This window comes from Cherax quadricarinatus, chromosome 95 (genome assembly GCF_038502225.1).
Source record: "Cherax quadricarinatus isolate ZL_2023a chromosome 95, ASM3850222v1, whole genome shotgun sequence".
NCBI lineage: Eukaryota > Metazoa > Arthropoda > Malacostraca > Decapoda > Parastacidae > Cherax > Cherax quadricarinatus.
Window position 1 is genome coordinate 1,683,765 of NC_091386.1, and position 17,442 is coordinate 1,701,206.

Here is a 17,442-nt window from a genome sequence, read left to right on the forward strand (position 1 = left end):
AAGGCTTGGGAGGGAGTGACTAAGAGAACCTTGAACTCTGCTTGGAAGAAACTGTGGCCAGAATGTGTAGACCAAAGGGATTTTGAAGGGTTTGAGGCTAACCCTGAGAGGAGTATGCCAGTTGTGGAATCCATTGTGGCATTGGGGAAGTCCTTGGGGTTGGAGGTTAGTGGGGAGGATGTGGAAGAGTTGGTGGAGGAGGACAATGAAGAACTAACCACTGATGAGCTCCAAGATCATCTTCAACAGCAAGAGGCCACACCTGAAACTGCTTCAGAGGGGGGGGAGAGAGAAATTGAGGAAGTTGCCTACTTCAAAGATTAAGGAAATGTGTGGAAAGTGGGTTGAACTGCAAATCTTTACGGATGAAAATCACCCTGATACAGTTACTGCAAGCCGTGATGGCAACCTGTACAATGACAATGTTATGGCCCATTTTAGGAAAGTCTTAAAGGAATGAGAGGTACAGAGCCCTATGGATAGATTTGTTGTGTGACAGAGGTCCAGTGACTCTCAAGCTGGTCCTAGGGGCATTAAAAGAAGAAGGGAAGTAACCCCAGAAAAGGACCTGCTACCTCAAGTCCTAATGGAAGGGGATTTCCCTTCTAAACAATAACTTCTACAATCTCCCCTCTTCCCATCCCATCAATCATCACCAGATCTTCAATAAAGGTAAGTGTCATGTATTCTATTCTTAGTAGAGTAGTAATTGTGCATGTCTTCTTCAGTTTGTGTGTATTAAAATTAATATTTCATGTGTTAAAAATTTTTTTTTTCATACTTCGGGGTGTCAGGAACGGATTAATTTGATTTTCATTATTTCTCATGGGGAAAATTAATTCGGCTAACGATAATTTCGGCTTACGATGAGCTCTCAGGAATGGATTAATATTGTAAGGCAGGGGTCCACTGTAGTATGCTCATCACTTAGCCACGAATTTGTTTAACAATGTGGTCTCAGGAACAAAACTCCATCATTAAGTGAGGAGAGCCGGCATTGAAAAGTAACTAAATGACTTGTTCCCATGCTCCAGCAATGTTCTTGATATGTTAAGGATGTTAAAATGCATCACTATCACACCACAGTAAAGGAGAAATATCCTAAGTCAAACCACCAAAATGCAAGGAGCACCTGTATACAGGGAGGGCAAGTGAGAAGAACTCTGGTGGAGACTTACGGTGTAACGTGCGTCACTGTTGCTGCTGTTACTGGTGAACCTGTGTCTCTTGCTGGAGTTGCCAGCTGCACCTGCTGTGTTGGACGTAATGTTACTAAAACCTCCTGTAGGCTCTTGTGGACCGTCGCTGCTTCTCCTTTTGGTATGCACTACCTCCGTGATACCAATCTTTCGCTTGCGTAGGGGTAGGGGACTCCCGAAAGCCTCCAACCCCTCCACTACTGACCCAACCAGCTGATTTCTGCAATTAAAATGTTAACATTTAACATTCAATGCATGCATCTTTAACTTCCTGTAGTAATGTGCATATGTACCAGTACTGTAGGAATAAATACAGTAAATAACATTCCGTGACAATTCGCAGAACTCGTTACTTGATAACTAGTTTATGTAACTAACTGGTAGATTACTATACAAGTTTCCCCATGATAGGGTTAGTGAATCACACAGTGGATACAGTTCAAACCTACAGTATTCAAGTGTTAAAACCCTTAGGTCAGAGTGCTAACCACTGGACTAGCTTGCTCTAATAGGATTCATCCAACTGGACTTGCCTGCCATGGGTTCAAGCACCACCTGTTCTGTGATTTGCTTGCAATTCTAATATGATTTCATGAGTCAGAGTTAGTTGTCAAAACTAGCCTTCAAAATATATTGTACTACTGTAATATTCAAAATGCAGCATCAAAGCCCCATAAATACTGGAAAACATTGTGTATATTACAAACCTATTCCTGGTTGGCGCAGTGTGGGCCCCACTGGTGGTGGCGGCTCGTGAGTGTGACCCCCCTGCGGTCCCCTCACCGCGCTCCGCCATAGGCACTGGTCTCGAACCCAATCATGCCAACAACACCTAAGGAATGAAGACCAATTTTACACATGGTTTTCTACAAAACTTTATTCCTTAACTTTTAAACACACTGGCAGTCTCCCACCGAGTTAAGGCAACCCGAAAAAGAATAAACGCTTTCCCCATCACTTACTGTCTTGCCAGAGGTGTGCTGCTATTGCGGCAATGACCCTCCAAACTACAATATCTCCAGCACTCCTCCAGAGTGCAGGCACTGTACTACCCACCTCCAGGACTCATGTCCTGCTAACTAGTTTCCCCTAAATCCCTTCATGTTACCTTGATCGCACTCCAACAGCAAATTAAGTCATAAAACCCACTTTCCTCCACTCACATACAAAACCTTTATCCACAAAATCTACAAGATTTGGCACATTTACTCTGATTTAAGCAAAAATATTTTAATTTTAGTGGAAAATAGGAAATATTCTGAAAATGATAAAAATAATTGAAAATACTATGACTCCTACCCCCTCCTCCTCTCCACTACAGATTTATACACTTTCCAATTCATACTATTTTGCTCCATCCTCAGTGTCCAAACCCCTCCTCAGTCCTCTGGATAATAATACTATTAGTAACCCCCACACCTCATTCTAATCTCCAAACTATGAATTCTCAGCATAATATTTGCACCATACATTGCCCTCAGACATACCATCTCTACTGCCTCCAACCTTAGTGCAGTGTTTAAAACCCATGTCACTATACTCCTCCATGGTAAAGGTTTGTCACAATAAATACCTCATTGTACCACCCACCTATATCCCCCCCATGTCAATTCTCTGGTTCACATCTACAGACCCATTCATCAAAAAAGTTCACTCCTGAACGTTTGAACACCCTTACTTCCTCCATACTCCCTCCTTCCAATATGATATCCAATCTTCCATTACCTGAATTTTTTGTCACTCATCACCCTGCTCTTCCCTATATTCACTTGCGTAACTTCTTTTATGTACCTTCCGAAATCTGTCTACCAACCTGTGTAACCTCTCTATTTCCCAAAAGCACGTCAACAGCAAAAAGGCACTGCGACAATTCCCACTTTGCATTAGATTCTTTACCTTTAATCCCAAACCTCTCCCCAACACCCAGCATATGAAAATGTTAATCAACTATGGTGACATCACACATCCCTAAGTCAACTTATACTGGAAAATAATCTCTCCTACATACCCTGAGCCTCACTATCTTCATAAAAACTCTTAATTGCTTCAAGTAAATTTCTACCTATTTGATTTACTTGAAACATTGCTTGCTTATTCACCATATCATATGCCTTCTCTAAATCAAAAAGTGCAACAAAAACTATCTTACCTTTATCTAAAACAACCTTACTCATCTCGGCCTCAATTCTTTCAATAACTCAACCACACACTTCACCTGGTATACTCAACAGCCTTATTACCCCATAATTCTTGCACTCTTACCCCTTTCCCTCTCTATACAGAGGAACTATGCATGCTCTTTGCCAATCCCTAGGTACTTTCCCACCCCAAACTATACCCCCATATGCTTTTAGCATTTCTGTCTGGATCTCATCAATCTCAGCTACTTTACTCCCTTTCATTCTACCCACAGTCCCATGCATTTCAAATCTTTACACCTTTTATTTTTTAACACATTGGCCGTTTCCTACGAAGACAGGGTGAGGTGACCAGACTGGGTGGGTCATTGGGCTATTCGGGGGGGGGGGGGGTCATTGGGCTAATCCGGGAGGGGGGACATGGACCTGCTCCACATGGGTCAGTAGGCCTGTTGCAGTGTTCCTTCTTTCTTATGTTCTAAAAAAAGAAGAAACTTTTACCATCACCGTCTTGCCAGAAGAATATCAATACATATACTGTACTTCAATTTTTTCCATATATATATAGGGTAAAAAGGCATGCGTGTGTTAGATGGGAGTGAATGGAGACAAATGGCTTTTAGGACTTGACATGCTGTTGGAGTGTAAGCAAGGTAACAGTCATGAAGGGATTCAGGGAAACTGGCAGGCCGGACTAGAGTCCTGGAGATGGAGAGTACAGTGCCGGCACTCTAAAGGAGGGGTGTTAATGTTGCAGTTTTATAACTGTAGTGTTAACGTGCCTCTGGGAAGACAGTGGAGTGAATGATGAAGTTTTTCTTTTTCAGGACACCCTACCAAGGAAGGAAATGGTCAGTGTTAATAATAAACAGTTCAACCCCAATATTTGCAAGCTTCAGTTATACACCTTTTAAAGAAGGGGATCTCACAAATACCAAACTATTGCTGAGACCTTTCTTTCAGTGCTTATTTTTTTTGTTTGTTTGTTTATTTAGCACACGACCCTTATATTTACAACCATAAAAATCCATTCAAGATGCGCTTATTGACGTTCCCCCATTCATTATGTCAGTTTGTGAAAATAAAATTAGTGGGAAAAAAAAATTTAAATACATAAGTGATAAATAAATGTAGACAGTAGCATTTAATGTAAGTTGGAAAGAATGCATTAAAGGAGGAGGATGGTAGCAGTAGTAATAGCAGCTGTGATATTTACAAAGCACTTTGACTATGTATGTCACTCAGTGCTCAAGGACACAACTCAGTGATGTAAGAAGTCTCGGGAAGATCATGAAATTTATCACGAGAAACTTGTACAGTATTACACAATACCAGCAAACTACAAATACTTGTATGCTCTACATATACGGAATGAAAAACGCTATAAAAGCTATTCAAACTATATCAAGCCTAAATGGGGATATAGTCGTGAGTTATAAAAAAAAAAAAAAAATGACCATAAGGAATCCTGAAAAACTAAAGTGCCTTCATTGACTGATAGCCCAAGTTACAAAAACACAGTACCGATGTCCCCCCACCTTACAAACAAGTTACGTTCCAGAAGGCCGTTTGTATCTTGAATTGTTCGTAAGTTATTTTGCCATTTTTCTAATGTTTGTATTATTATTGTTTTTAATATTATTAGTGTCCTGTCTCTGTGCCATTATTTGTTGAAAACTTAAAGACAATACCGTACAGTATCAGTAATGTACTGATACTGTACAGTCTGTTCGTATGTCTGTCCGAATGTTCGTATGTCCAAATATTCCCAACTTGAATGTTCGTAAGTAGGGTAGTGTCTGCACACATACTAGACAAAAGGAATACTTCTCAGCATCTTAAACAGGATGAACAAGAGGCTAAAAATATAAACAGAAAAGCAGTCCCAAAGGAACACTGGAAAAAAAAAAATTCAGTAAACAGAAATATGATGAAAGAACTGGTATTAAATGCTACAAGTAGAACTTTAGAGTTATACAACACACTGGTATAAACCTACGTAACAGGTGCCGACAAGTTGGTGAGCACGCACTAGACATTTTTATTTGTTAGAAACGTTTTCTAATATATCGGTGTTAGCTGAGGTGTCTATAAATTGATACAATACGTTAAACAGTGAAGACAATGCTAATAACCTAGCCATGGTCCTCTACTCTGGAAGAAATAAGTCTGCGATTTCTCCAAGTTATCCTAGAGGGTAATTTACCCATGTTATTACATATGATATTTGAGTGATATTTGTGTAACGTATTTACCACATTTCACGGCTTATAAGACTTGTTTTAGTTTCACTGGCTCAGAATCAGACGTAACTCAGAGCTACAGTCCACCCTACACCCCAAACTTACAGCTCCTGTCACTGACCTGCTGTTTATAGGACGCAGGCTGGTTTTTGGAGACATTTCATAGAAAAAAAAAATGCGTATAATAAGCTACAAAATACGGTATGTGTGCCCATACCTGAATACCGTAAAATTACTTACGAAGAAGTGCTACAGTAACGTGTGTATTCCTTCCTGTACCTGAACCAGGCTCTGGTGGCCTGGTGGTTAACGCTCTCGCTTCACACGGTGAGGGCCTGGGTTCGATTCCCAGCCAGAGTAGAAACATTGGACGTGTTTCTTTCCACCTGTTGTCTATGTTCCCCATCAGTAAAATGGGTACCTGGGTGTTAGTCGACTGGTGTGGGTCACATCCTGGGACACTGACCTAAGGAGGCCTGGTCACAGACCGGGCCGCGGGGGCGTTGACCCCCGGAACTCTCTCCAGGTAAACCCCTCCAGGTACCTGTGTATGATTTTAGGAGTCTACTCTCCCAGCCCGACACTATACCAGGCTTCCCTGGTGACTGCCACCTCACCAATACTACTGTCCCTGGCACTCTGCTGGTAGATTAAGAAACGTTTAACTCTTTATACAGAATTGTCTACTGTGCTTATGTCAACAGGGCTTCATAATTCACTCACAGAATCAGCATATTAATGCTGAGATGGTGAATATATAAAACACAAATTGCTTATTTTTATGCCAAAATAGTGAATACACTAACTTCTAATTTTTGGGCAGAGATAATGAATATACCAACTTCAAACTTTGTATTTAACACCAAGATAGGTGAATATACCAAGTTTTAATTTTCCATCTTTGATACCGAGGAAAAAAATTGCATTGTTACATAAATTAATTTGCTGTACTGGAGTATAATGCACAGGAGGCAAAAAAAATGACAGCAAAAGATTGTGAAAATGTGAGCAGGGGAGGGCCTGGGTTCGATTCCCAGCCAGAGTAGAAACATTGGACGTGTTTCTTTCCACCTGTTGTCTATGTTCCCCATCAGTAAAATGGGTACCTGGGTGCTAGTCGACTGGTGTGGGTTGCATCCTGGGACACTGACCTAATTTGCCCGAAATGCGGAGCATAACAAGGGAGTTTCTATATAGTAGTATGTCATTGTTGTCAGCTAGGACTGTATGCCTTGTACATGTACTTGTAGTAAATAAAGATTATTTTTTATTTATTTTATTATCACACCGGCCGATTCCCACCAAGGCAGGGTGGCCCGAAAAAGAAAAACTTTCACCATCATTCACTCCATCACTGTCTTGCCAGAAGGGTGCCCACCCCTCCTTCAGAGTGCAGGCACTGTACTTCCCATCACACTCCAACAGTAAAATGGGTACCTGGGTGCTAGTCGACTGGTGTGGGTTGCATCCTGGGACACTGACCTAATTTGCCCGAAATGCGGAGCATAACAAGGGAGTTTCTATATAGTAGTATGTCATTGTTGTCAGCTAGGACTGTATGCCTTGTACATGTACTTGTAGTAAATAAAGATATTATTATTATCTTCCATACATTTATTATTATTATATCCCCACCTGCTTTTAACATTTCTATCTTTATCCCATCAATCCCGGCTGCCTTACCCCCTTTCATTTTACCTACTGCCTCACGAACTACACTCATGGCTCTTCCTCACTCCTACAAGATGTTATTCCTCCTTGCAATGCTTCCCTATCTTCATCAACATTTAACAATTCCTCAAAATATTCCTTCCATCTTCCCAATACCTCTAACTCTCCATTTAATAACTCTCCTCTCATATTTTTAACTGACAAATCCATTTGTTCTCTAGGCTTTCTTAACTTGTTAATCTCACTCCAAAACTTTTTCTTATTTTCAACAAAATTTGTTGATAACATCTCACCCACTCTCTCATTTGCTCTCTTTTTACATTGCTTCACCACTATAATACTCTTCCCTCCTTGCATTTCTACTTTGTAAAAACATATGCTAACTTTTTCTCCCTTACTACTCTCTTTACATCATCATTCCACCAATCGCTCCTCTTCCCTCCTGCACCCACTTTCCTGTAACCACAAACTTCTGCTGAACACTCTAACACTACATTTTTAAACCTACCCCATACCTCTTCGACCCCATTGCCTATGCTCTCATTAGCCCATCTATCCTCCAATAGCTGTTTATATTATTATTATTATTATTATTATTATATTAATGCAATGAATACCATTATAACTTTCAATGTGAAAAAGAAAAAAAAATTAGAAACAAGGAGGGGAAAAAAAGGGGGAAAGGGCAAATTAAATGTATACAAGACACATACAAAGGTTTGAAACCAGACTAGTCTCAGAGTTAAAGGATATGTCCTACAAGGAGAGGTTAAGGAAAATCAACCTGACAACACTGGAAGACAGGAGGGATAGGGAGGACATGATAACAACATACAAAATACTGAGAGGAATGGACAAGGTGAGTAGGGACAGAATATTTCAAAGGATGTGACAGAAACAAGGGATCACAATTGGAAGTTGAAGACTCAGATGAGTCACAGGGATGTTAGGAAGTATTTCTTCAGAATTGTCAGGAAGTGGAACAATCTGGAGAGTGGTGTAGTGGAGGCAGGATCCATACATAGGTTTAAGAAGAGATACAATAAATCTCATGGGATAGGGAGAAAGTGGCTAGGGCAGCAAAACTAGAAGTATAATTTACATGATCAACCCAAAAATACACTCAAGTGTGAAGTGTTAGGAAAGATTTTGCTACAGGACAATAACTTAGAATTACCGTAATGGTTGAATTACAAACAAATGTTAGGCAAATGGACACGGATGTAACTAACGTGACAGTTTATTGTGGCAACGTTTTGCTATCCAGGAGCTTTGTCAAGCCGTTTTAATGGCTTGACAAAGCTCCTGGAGACCGAAACGTTGCCACAATAAAATTTCACGTTAGTTGTGTATTTACCTAACATACGGGAGATAATCTGCGAACTTTGATACATAGTATATTACCATAACCAGATGGGGCATAAACAGTGCTCTCTCCAATGGCGATTTTTCAGTGCAGTATTGCATGTCTTATTTAAAACTTGTCTTTCATCAGTCTTCAAATACATTTCAAATCCATAACACTGTTCTCTGCAGTACACTGAGCCACTTGTCACTACCATCCAACTGTGGTCATCCAAGCTGACCCTCTGACACCCAACCATTCAGTTGTAGCTCTCATGACACGACCCTTCACTATTGGGGTGAAACACCATACAACTAGTCTATGTGCAAGATGTATTACGTGCCCGCTTTTCCTTCAGAGATTTGTACTCTGTCCATTTTACGTACTGACGATGGCTACAACAAAACTTGTCACCCTTGTGCTCTTAAAATTCTGGAAACCACATTACCTCTTCTCCTTCTTTAAATCCATAGGGTAGTGATAATCCCACAGGGAGTATAAAGCTGCTGGGGAATGGGAGGCAATCAGGTCTGATCAAAGGAACATTAATTCAAATTCCTTGGCTCTAGAGCCTTTCAATGGCTTCAAGGCACCAGATTTCAAAATGTCATCGTCTTCACACATCTGCATCAATCCCCTGCTATTCTATCATCTGTAGTCTTCTATCCTGTGAGAGAAGGCTGCAGATGATAGATGGAGACTTCCTTGACCATACCATCTTATCAGGTGAGAGCCTAGCAATTTCGAGTCCAATTTCTGTCCAATCCTATTTATCCCAGCAGTGGGTAGTTCTTCTTTCAGATTATCAACCTTTCTTCTACACTTGTATCCCCTTAAAAGTACATCCCCATTTTTTTAACATTCATCAATTTTCTTTCAGCAGTGCAAGTGGTTTCCTTTTAATCTTATAGTGATACACCAATGGATTGCTCTCCACACTGGGTATCAGATTATGGAGAGTGGCTTCCTTAGCCAACCTTGATAAAGCCTTTGATGCTGGAGCTCTAAGATACTTCCTCACATGGCCTGGTAGGCAACACTCTCTCCTCAGTGGTTCGATCCCTGGAAGGGTGGAAACACCTGCTGTCCCCACTCACCTAGCAAGTGGGTATCTGGAGGTTAGCTGACTGGTGTGAGTCACATCCTGGGGAACAAGATTGAAAGATTGTGTCCTCGATGACACACTGACACTTTCTTGCGTTATCCTGGTTAGCTAACCCTCTAGGTTAAAAATCCCAACAAAATCTTATCCTAACAGGAAGCGAGTCACTTATCAAGGGACCCGGAGAGCCTTTAAGTCACAGCACATTGTTCTATTAATATACCTCTAGACTTAATAAATTTATTAAATTTTAATTTCTCTAGTTAGTAGCCTACCAGTTGTAATCCTGAAGCACTATTGAATCATCCTGAATTTAATGGATAATTGGACAAGGATACTGACTACTTGTTACGAAAACCCAGTAACAGGCTGGATGCTAGAAGGGCAGTCCTTTCTAGTATTCACTGGACCATTCCATTTAAAGTTACTAACCTGACCCAGCATCAACCTTACACCTCGCTGTCTGCTAATATTGACTATCTCATTGACTTTCCCTACTTGCTAAAGGTGCCTACGACATGCCAGGAAAATATACCCCATGTTCCCACCTACACCAGTATCAAACTCAGCTCTTCCTTTTATAAGCATTACCACTACCATGCCCAGCTCTGGTATGCCAACATTCACAGCTGTCCCACAATAGAGCCAGTACTGCTAAACCCATCATTTTCTGGCAGACCCATGTTGGGTGATTTTTTCAAGGGTAATAAACCAACAGTAACATCTATGTATGCCTGCCACTGTAAAGTAACCTGGATTGTTCAAGGATGCCACTCCTCTTCCCTTTCCACTTTATTTGTGACCTCTTATACATAATAATGACAGGTTTCTTTAACTATTCCTTCCCTCTTCCTGAAGAATTTAACATTATTATTACTACATTTAAGGGGAGTACCAAACCTCTAGGGATCATACAGGTAATCACATATGATTAAAAGAAAAAAAAGAGGAGTTTTTAACCTGCGACCTATTTTGGGAGTTTTCCCACTTCTGCGGCCTGACTCTGGGCCAGGCCAGCCTGTTGACTGTCTAGTTACCCAGGTTGTTGCTGCTGGTCCACATATCCATCACATCCTAGATGATCTGGCATACTGAGGCAGTGATACAGTTTCCTCTCATTTCTTCCACACAGGTTCCAGCAATATTTGATACCTGTTGGTAGCAGATACTAAAGTCTTGGACCATGGATGATGATAAAGTGCTCTCTTCTTGTGCCTGTGTCTTCTCTACTTTTTACATCCTCATCTTATACTCCAGTATGTTATGATAATGTGCAGATCTGAGACTAGGTCCTATAGTATCTTCCACACATTGATGATTGTACACGACTTCTTTCCAGTGAGTGCATTTCCAGTTCTTTGAGACACTCCCACAAGTCTTAAATGTTTCATTAGTTACATGTAGGTTGTAAACACTTTTTTCCAGCTCTATCATCTCACCCACTCAAAATAATACACCGAACAGTGCTCCAAGTGAGAGCACAAGAAATGTGGATGTTACCATTGGCATTACAGCATTCCTCTTGATAAACGGCAGTGGATGCTCATAGTGCCAGTAATACCTATACAGTGGACCCCCGCATAACGTTGGCATCGCATAGCGTTAAATCCGCATAGCAATACATTTTATCGCCAAAATTTTGCCTCGCATAGCGCTAAAAAATTCGCTCAACGCGATTCGTCCGAGACGCGTCCATGCGGCCTGAACCAGGCTCACTTGTTTTGCCAGTGGAATTGTTTACAAGCCAGCCTCCGCAGTAACATTCAAGCATACAATCGGAACATTTCGTATTATTACAGCCTTTTTATAGTGATTTCACCTGAAAAATAAGTGACCATGGGCCCCAAGAAAGCTAGTGCCAACCCTACAGGAATAAGGGTGAGAATTACTATGGAGATGAAGAAAGAGATCATTGATAAGTATGAAAGTGGAGTGCATGTCTTGGAGCTGGCCAGGTTGTATAGTAAACCCCAATTAACCATCACTACTATTGTGTCCAAGAAAACGGCAATCAAGGAAGCTGTTCTTGCCAAAGGTTTACTGTGCTTTCGAAACAGAGATCGAGAGTGATAGAAGATGTTGAGACTGTTATTGGTGTGGATAAACGAAAAACAGATAGCAGGCGATAGCATCTCTCAAGCGATCATAAGTGAAAAGGCTAGGAAGTTGCACGAGGATTTAATTAGAAAAATGCCTGCAACTAGTTGTGATGCAAGTGAATTTAAGGCCAGCAAAGGTTGGTTTGAGAGATTTAAGAGGCGTAGTGGCATACATAGTGTGATAAGGCATGGTGAGGCCGCCAGTTCGGACCAAAAAGCAGCTGAAAAATATGTGCATGAATTCAAGGAGTACATAGACAGTGAAGGACTGAAACCTGAACAAGTGTTTAAATGTGACGAAACAGGCCTGTTTTGGGAGAAAATGCCAAGCAGGACCTACATTACTCAGGAGGAAAAGGCACTCCCAGGACATAAGCCTATGAAAGACAGGCTTACTCTGTTGATGTGTGCCAATGCTAGTGGTGATTGCAAAGTGAAGCCTTTATTAGTGTATCACTCAGAAACTCCCAGAGCGTTCAGGCAAAAGAATATCCTCAAGGCTAATTTGTGTGTGCTGTGGAGGGCAAACAGTAAGGCATGGGTCACTAGGGACTTTTTCTATGACTGGTTACACCATGCATTTGCCCCCAATGTGAAAAATTACCTAACTGAAAAGAAATTAGACCTTTAGTACCTCCTGGTGTTAGACAATGCCCCTGGTCATCCTACAGACGTGGCAGAGCTACTTTGTGGGGACATGAGCTTTATTAAGGTGAAGTTTTTGCCTCCTAATACCACTCCTCTCCTGCAGCCCATGGACCAGCAGGTTATTGCAAACTTCAAAAAACTGTACACAAAAGCTGTTTGAAAGGTGCTTTGTAGTGACCTCAGAAACTCAATTGACTCTAAGAGAGTTTTGGAGAGATTACTTTAATATCCTCAATTGTGTAAACCTTATAGGTAAGGCTTGGGAGGGAGTGACTAAGAGGACCTTGAACTCTGCTTGGAAGAAACTGTGGCCAGAATGTGTAGATCAAAGGGATTTTGAAGGATTTGAGGCTAACCCTGAGAGGAATATGTCAGTTGAGGAATTAACTGTGGCATTGGGGAAGTCCTTGGGGTTGGAGGTTAGTGGGGAGGATGTGGAAGAGTTGGTGGAGGAGGACAATGAAGAACTAACCACTGATGAGCTGCTAGATCAACTTCAACAGCAAGAGGCCACACCTGAGGAAATTGCTTCGGAGGGGAGAGAGAAATTGAAGTTGCCTACTTCAAAGATTAAGGAAATCTGTGCAAAGTGGCTTGAAATGCAAACCTTCATGGATGAAAATCACCCTCAGACAGCTATTGCAAGCCGTGCTGGTGACTATTACACTGACACTGTTGTGAAACACTTTAGGAAAGTCATAAAGGAACAAGAGGTACAGGCCACTATGGACAGATATGTTGTGCGACAGAAGTCCAGTGACTCTGAAGCTGGTCCTAGTGGCATTAAAAGAAGAAGGGAAGCAACCCCGGAAAAGGACTTGACACCAAGTCCTAATGGAAGGGGATTCCCCTTCTAAACACTAAAACCATCAAGTCTCCCCTCCTCCCATCCCATCAATCATCACCACATCTTCAATAAAGGCAAGTGTCATGTAACTGTGCATGTTTTCTTAAGTTTGTGTGTATTAAAATTAATATTTCATGTGGTAAAATTTTTTTTTTTTTCATACTTTTGGGTGTCTTGCACGGATTAATTTGATTTCCATTATTTCTTATGGGGAAAATTAATTCGCATAACGATAATTTTGCATAACATTGAGCTCTCAGGAACGGACTAATAGCATTATGCGGGGGTCCACTGTACTATCACACTGCATCAACCTCTGTTTTTAATCATTTATTATCTTGTTTCAGCAAAACAATTAAAAATTCACTTATAAATACATTGAAAACAACATACAACAGATTTTTCCTGTAATATATTTGTCAGGTGCAAATTATTTTAGTGTAAGGTTGAAGTCATACATCTGGCAGTGAGCATCTGGGGGGACTACAGCTCTTCAGCTCCTATGGACGAGCCACCACTGACAATTAGTATAAATACCAACATGATGGACAAGATGAATGCAATGTAATGCATTATACTGCACTTCATGTCTTTGTCCAGTATTTTTCTTGTTTTGACACTTCTCATTACCCACACTGTCATCTTCCTGGCCATTACAGTATTTGTTGGATTGTGCTCATTAAGAAAAGTCTGTTGACATGTCCAGGACTTTTACATCTTTTCACTACATGGGGCGAGTTTCCCCATTTTGTACACAGCAATTCCAATTTTAAATCAAGAGCCCCTTTACCAGTATAAACACACCTCTCTGGAAGAGTATTAATCTTATGGTTATTAATATAAACCAGCCAGGCTACGGTTCATACATTAGTTTACGTGCAGCCAGCAGTAACAGCCTGGTTGATCAGGCCCTGATCCACTGTGGGGGCACTGACCCCTGAAACACCCTCCAGGTATCAAAGAAGTGCTAAACCAATAGGAATCAGAGCAAGAGGATTAGAAAGCAATCATGCTCAATCCAATTCCTTGGATCAAAAGCCCTCACTGGCATTCCTTGAGAAGATATAGCCAAAGTAACCGTCAACAATATGCACCAACATTACCATCTTCATTTTATAAAACTTTTCTTGCCTTTATCAAAAATCGAATTCTCATTCTGCTCTCAAAAATCCAATGGCAACATCATTATTTTATTCAACCAAAAAAAAAAGGGGGGCCTGTTACAATATGACTGTAGTACCAGACCCCAGATGGGGGTCGCAGCAAGATGGTACGACCAGACATGTGAATAAACAAAATGGCACAAAACCCTGACAAACAATACATAAATAAGCTTCGCATAGAAGAAAAACTTACAAGTTTTGGTCTAACTTGGATCATTAATTAGCCATACACTGAGTAGTTAACGCTCCAAGTAGGACTGAAATAACATAAGTTGCATTGTGTGTGTTGTGTGAAGACATGAATGTGGGGTAAACTATAGCCCAATGTTTTATCACATCTCTGCATATTTTTTGAGTACGTTTATTATTTTATTAATTATTAACACACTGGCCGATTCCCACCAAGGCAGGGTGGCTCGAAAAAGAAAAATTTTCACCATCATTCACTCCATCACTGTCTTGCCAGAGAAATGCTTTACACTACAGCTTATAAAACTGCAACATGAACACCCCTCCTTCAGAGTGCAGGCACATTTATGTCCATCACATAATATGGAGACCATAAATGAGGAAAATCCAAACGAGGTCTAACCAAAGATGCATAAAGATGAGTGTGTATAACCTTAGAACTTCTATTATTTATACACCTACCATCCGACTTACGACTGAGTTCAGTTCCGAGAAACAGGTCGTAAGTCGAAATGGTCGTTAAGTCGAACTTTACTACTGAATATCAAAAGAACATTTTTGTAATGGCTATTTTATTGTTTTATTTTGGTATTTCATGTTTTACTTTACTTTTTATGTTGTTAGTACTGTATTTTATACTGTAAGGTTTAAGATAAACACTGTGTACAACACAAACACTTGTTTATTTCCCAGAAATTTGGCATAAAAAAAGCACGGTCGTAAGTAGGCGTCGTAAGTCGAGCAGGTCGTAAGTTGGATGGTAGGTGTACTTGATATGAAGCCAAGAATTCTATTAGCTTTATTACAAACACTTATAGACTATTGTCTTGGCTTTAAATTTCTATACACAAATAACCCGCACATAGAAGAGAGGAGCTTACAACGACGTTTCGGTCCGACTTGGACCATTTACAAAGTCACACTAATGAGAAGTAGAGCAGGACGGGTATATATAGGCAGGAAGAGGTATCGTTCCAGTCACGGTATTGTGCCTTTTTTGTTATTTAAATTTCTGCTAAGCAGAATTCCCAGACCTTCCTTGCGTTCATTGTAAGGTTTACATTTATTGGCTTAAGCAAGATAAGATGGATAAGATTTTGTTCGGAATTTTAACCCAGGATAACCCAGGAAAGTTAGTGCATCAAGGAACTATCTTGTTTCCACTGGAGTCCTCAATCTTGTCCCCCAGGATGTGACCCACACCAATCGACTAACACCCAGGTCCCTACTTGCTTGCTAGGTTAACGGGACAATAGGTGTAAGGAAACACGCCCAATGTTTCCACCCTTACCAGGGACTGAACCACGGACACTCAGTGTGTGTGAAGAGAGCACTGCCTACCAGGCCATGGGCCACCTTAAGTGTCATAGTTATTTCCTTTTCTAGGATTAGAGCCTTGCACCTTTCTACTGTGTGCCACTTTCCTGACCACATCAACCAATCCAGGTCATCCTATAGCCCTCTAGTGTCCACACCAGAATTTATCTGACAAGCCTATTTTACTGTCATTGGCAAACTGGTCACTGTTTATTCCTTCATCAATATTGGCACTCCACTTAATAGGTCCCCATTACAATCTCTCCCCATTAATACAAACTCGTCTATCAGTCAGCCATACCTCAACCCAGGAGAGAATTTCTCTTCCTATTCCATGTGCTGCTACTTTCCTAGTCTCCAGCATAGTACTTATCAAAACCCTTACTTAAGTCCACATACAGAAAATTGTATTCCATCTTGTTCTACTGTCTATATACCTTAATGAAAACAGGTTCGTAAATTATTAATGTAAGAACACCCCCTTTACTAAAGAACAAAGAGGCACAATACTGTGACCAGAACAATAAATCAATGACCTGCAAACAGGAGAAAAACATGACGAAGTTTTGGTCCAATTTGGACCATCAACTAGTCACACCCGTTTGTAAAGCCATAAATGCTAGTGTTTATATTGTAACATCGCCAAACGTGCCTGGATAACACATTAACAGTAATCTGAAATCAGCAGCCTTGCCATCACACTAAACCCACAAGAGCCACACAACATAAGGACTGGTAAAGGTTCAATCTTCCATCCATTAATCACAGCACAACCTCACAAACATCTGTGAAGAGTATTTTTAATTGAATTTCTAGATGGTGACTTTTTTGGGTTATCCTGGAGGGTAATATACACTATGTATGATAATTGTACTTATGTGTACCTGTACTTAATTTTTTTTTTTATTAACACATCAGCTGATTCCCACCAAGGCAGGGTGGCCTGAAAAAGAAAAACTTTCACGATCATTCACTCCATCACTGTCTTGCCAGATGGGTGCTATACACTACAGTTTTTAAACTGCAACATTAACACCCCTCCTTCAGAGTGCAGACACTGTACTTCCCATCTCCAGGACTCAAGTCCAGTCTGCCGGTTTCCCTGAATCCCTTCATAAATGTTACTTTGCTCACACTCCAACAGCACGTCAAATATTAAAAAACATTTGTCTCCATTCACTCCTATCAAATATGCTCACATATGCTTGCTGGAAGTCCAATCCTCTTGCACACAAAACCTCCTTTACCCCCTCCCTCCAACCCTTCCAAGGCCAGCCCCTACCCCGCTTTCCCTCCACTATTGATTTATACACTCAAATTCAAAAGTTTATTCTCTATAAGGATTTGGTTATTGTGTGGTTTACATGTAGTAAAATAATAATTACAGAGTGTACCACTAGAACACCTAGCATGGCTAGGCATTTTGGGCAGACTTAGATTAAATCTTAAGTTTAAAATATTACAAAATTATGAGGTAAGTT

At 40.7% G+C, this 17,442-nt stretch overlaps 1 protein-coding gene across 7 annotated transcripts in view; it reads right to left on the reverse strand.

The window, feature by feature from the left end:
- Nucleotides 1-17,442, reverse strand: part of ctrip (E3 ubiquitin-protein ligase ctrip) — a 156,200-nt gene that overhangs the window by 134,073 nt on the left and 4,685 nt on the right. For all 7 annotated transcript variants that reach the window (XM_070104862.1, XM_070104861.1, XM_070104860.1 and 4 more), the window contains exons 2-3: nt 1,907-2,031; nt 1,179-1,419 (exon numbers count right to left, since the gene is read on the reverse strand). In XM_070104862.1, coding sequence (XP_069960963.1) covers nt 1,179-1,419; nt 1,907-1,995 — 330 coding nt within the window. In that variant the 5' untranslated portion in view covers nt 1,996-2,031. The remainder of the gene's footprint in view (nt 1-1,178; nt 1,420-1,906; nt 2,032-17,442) is intronic.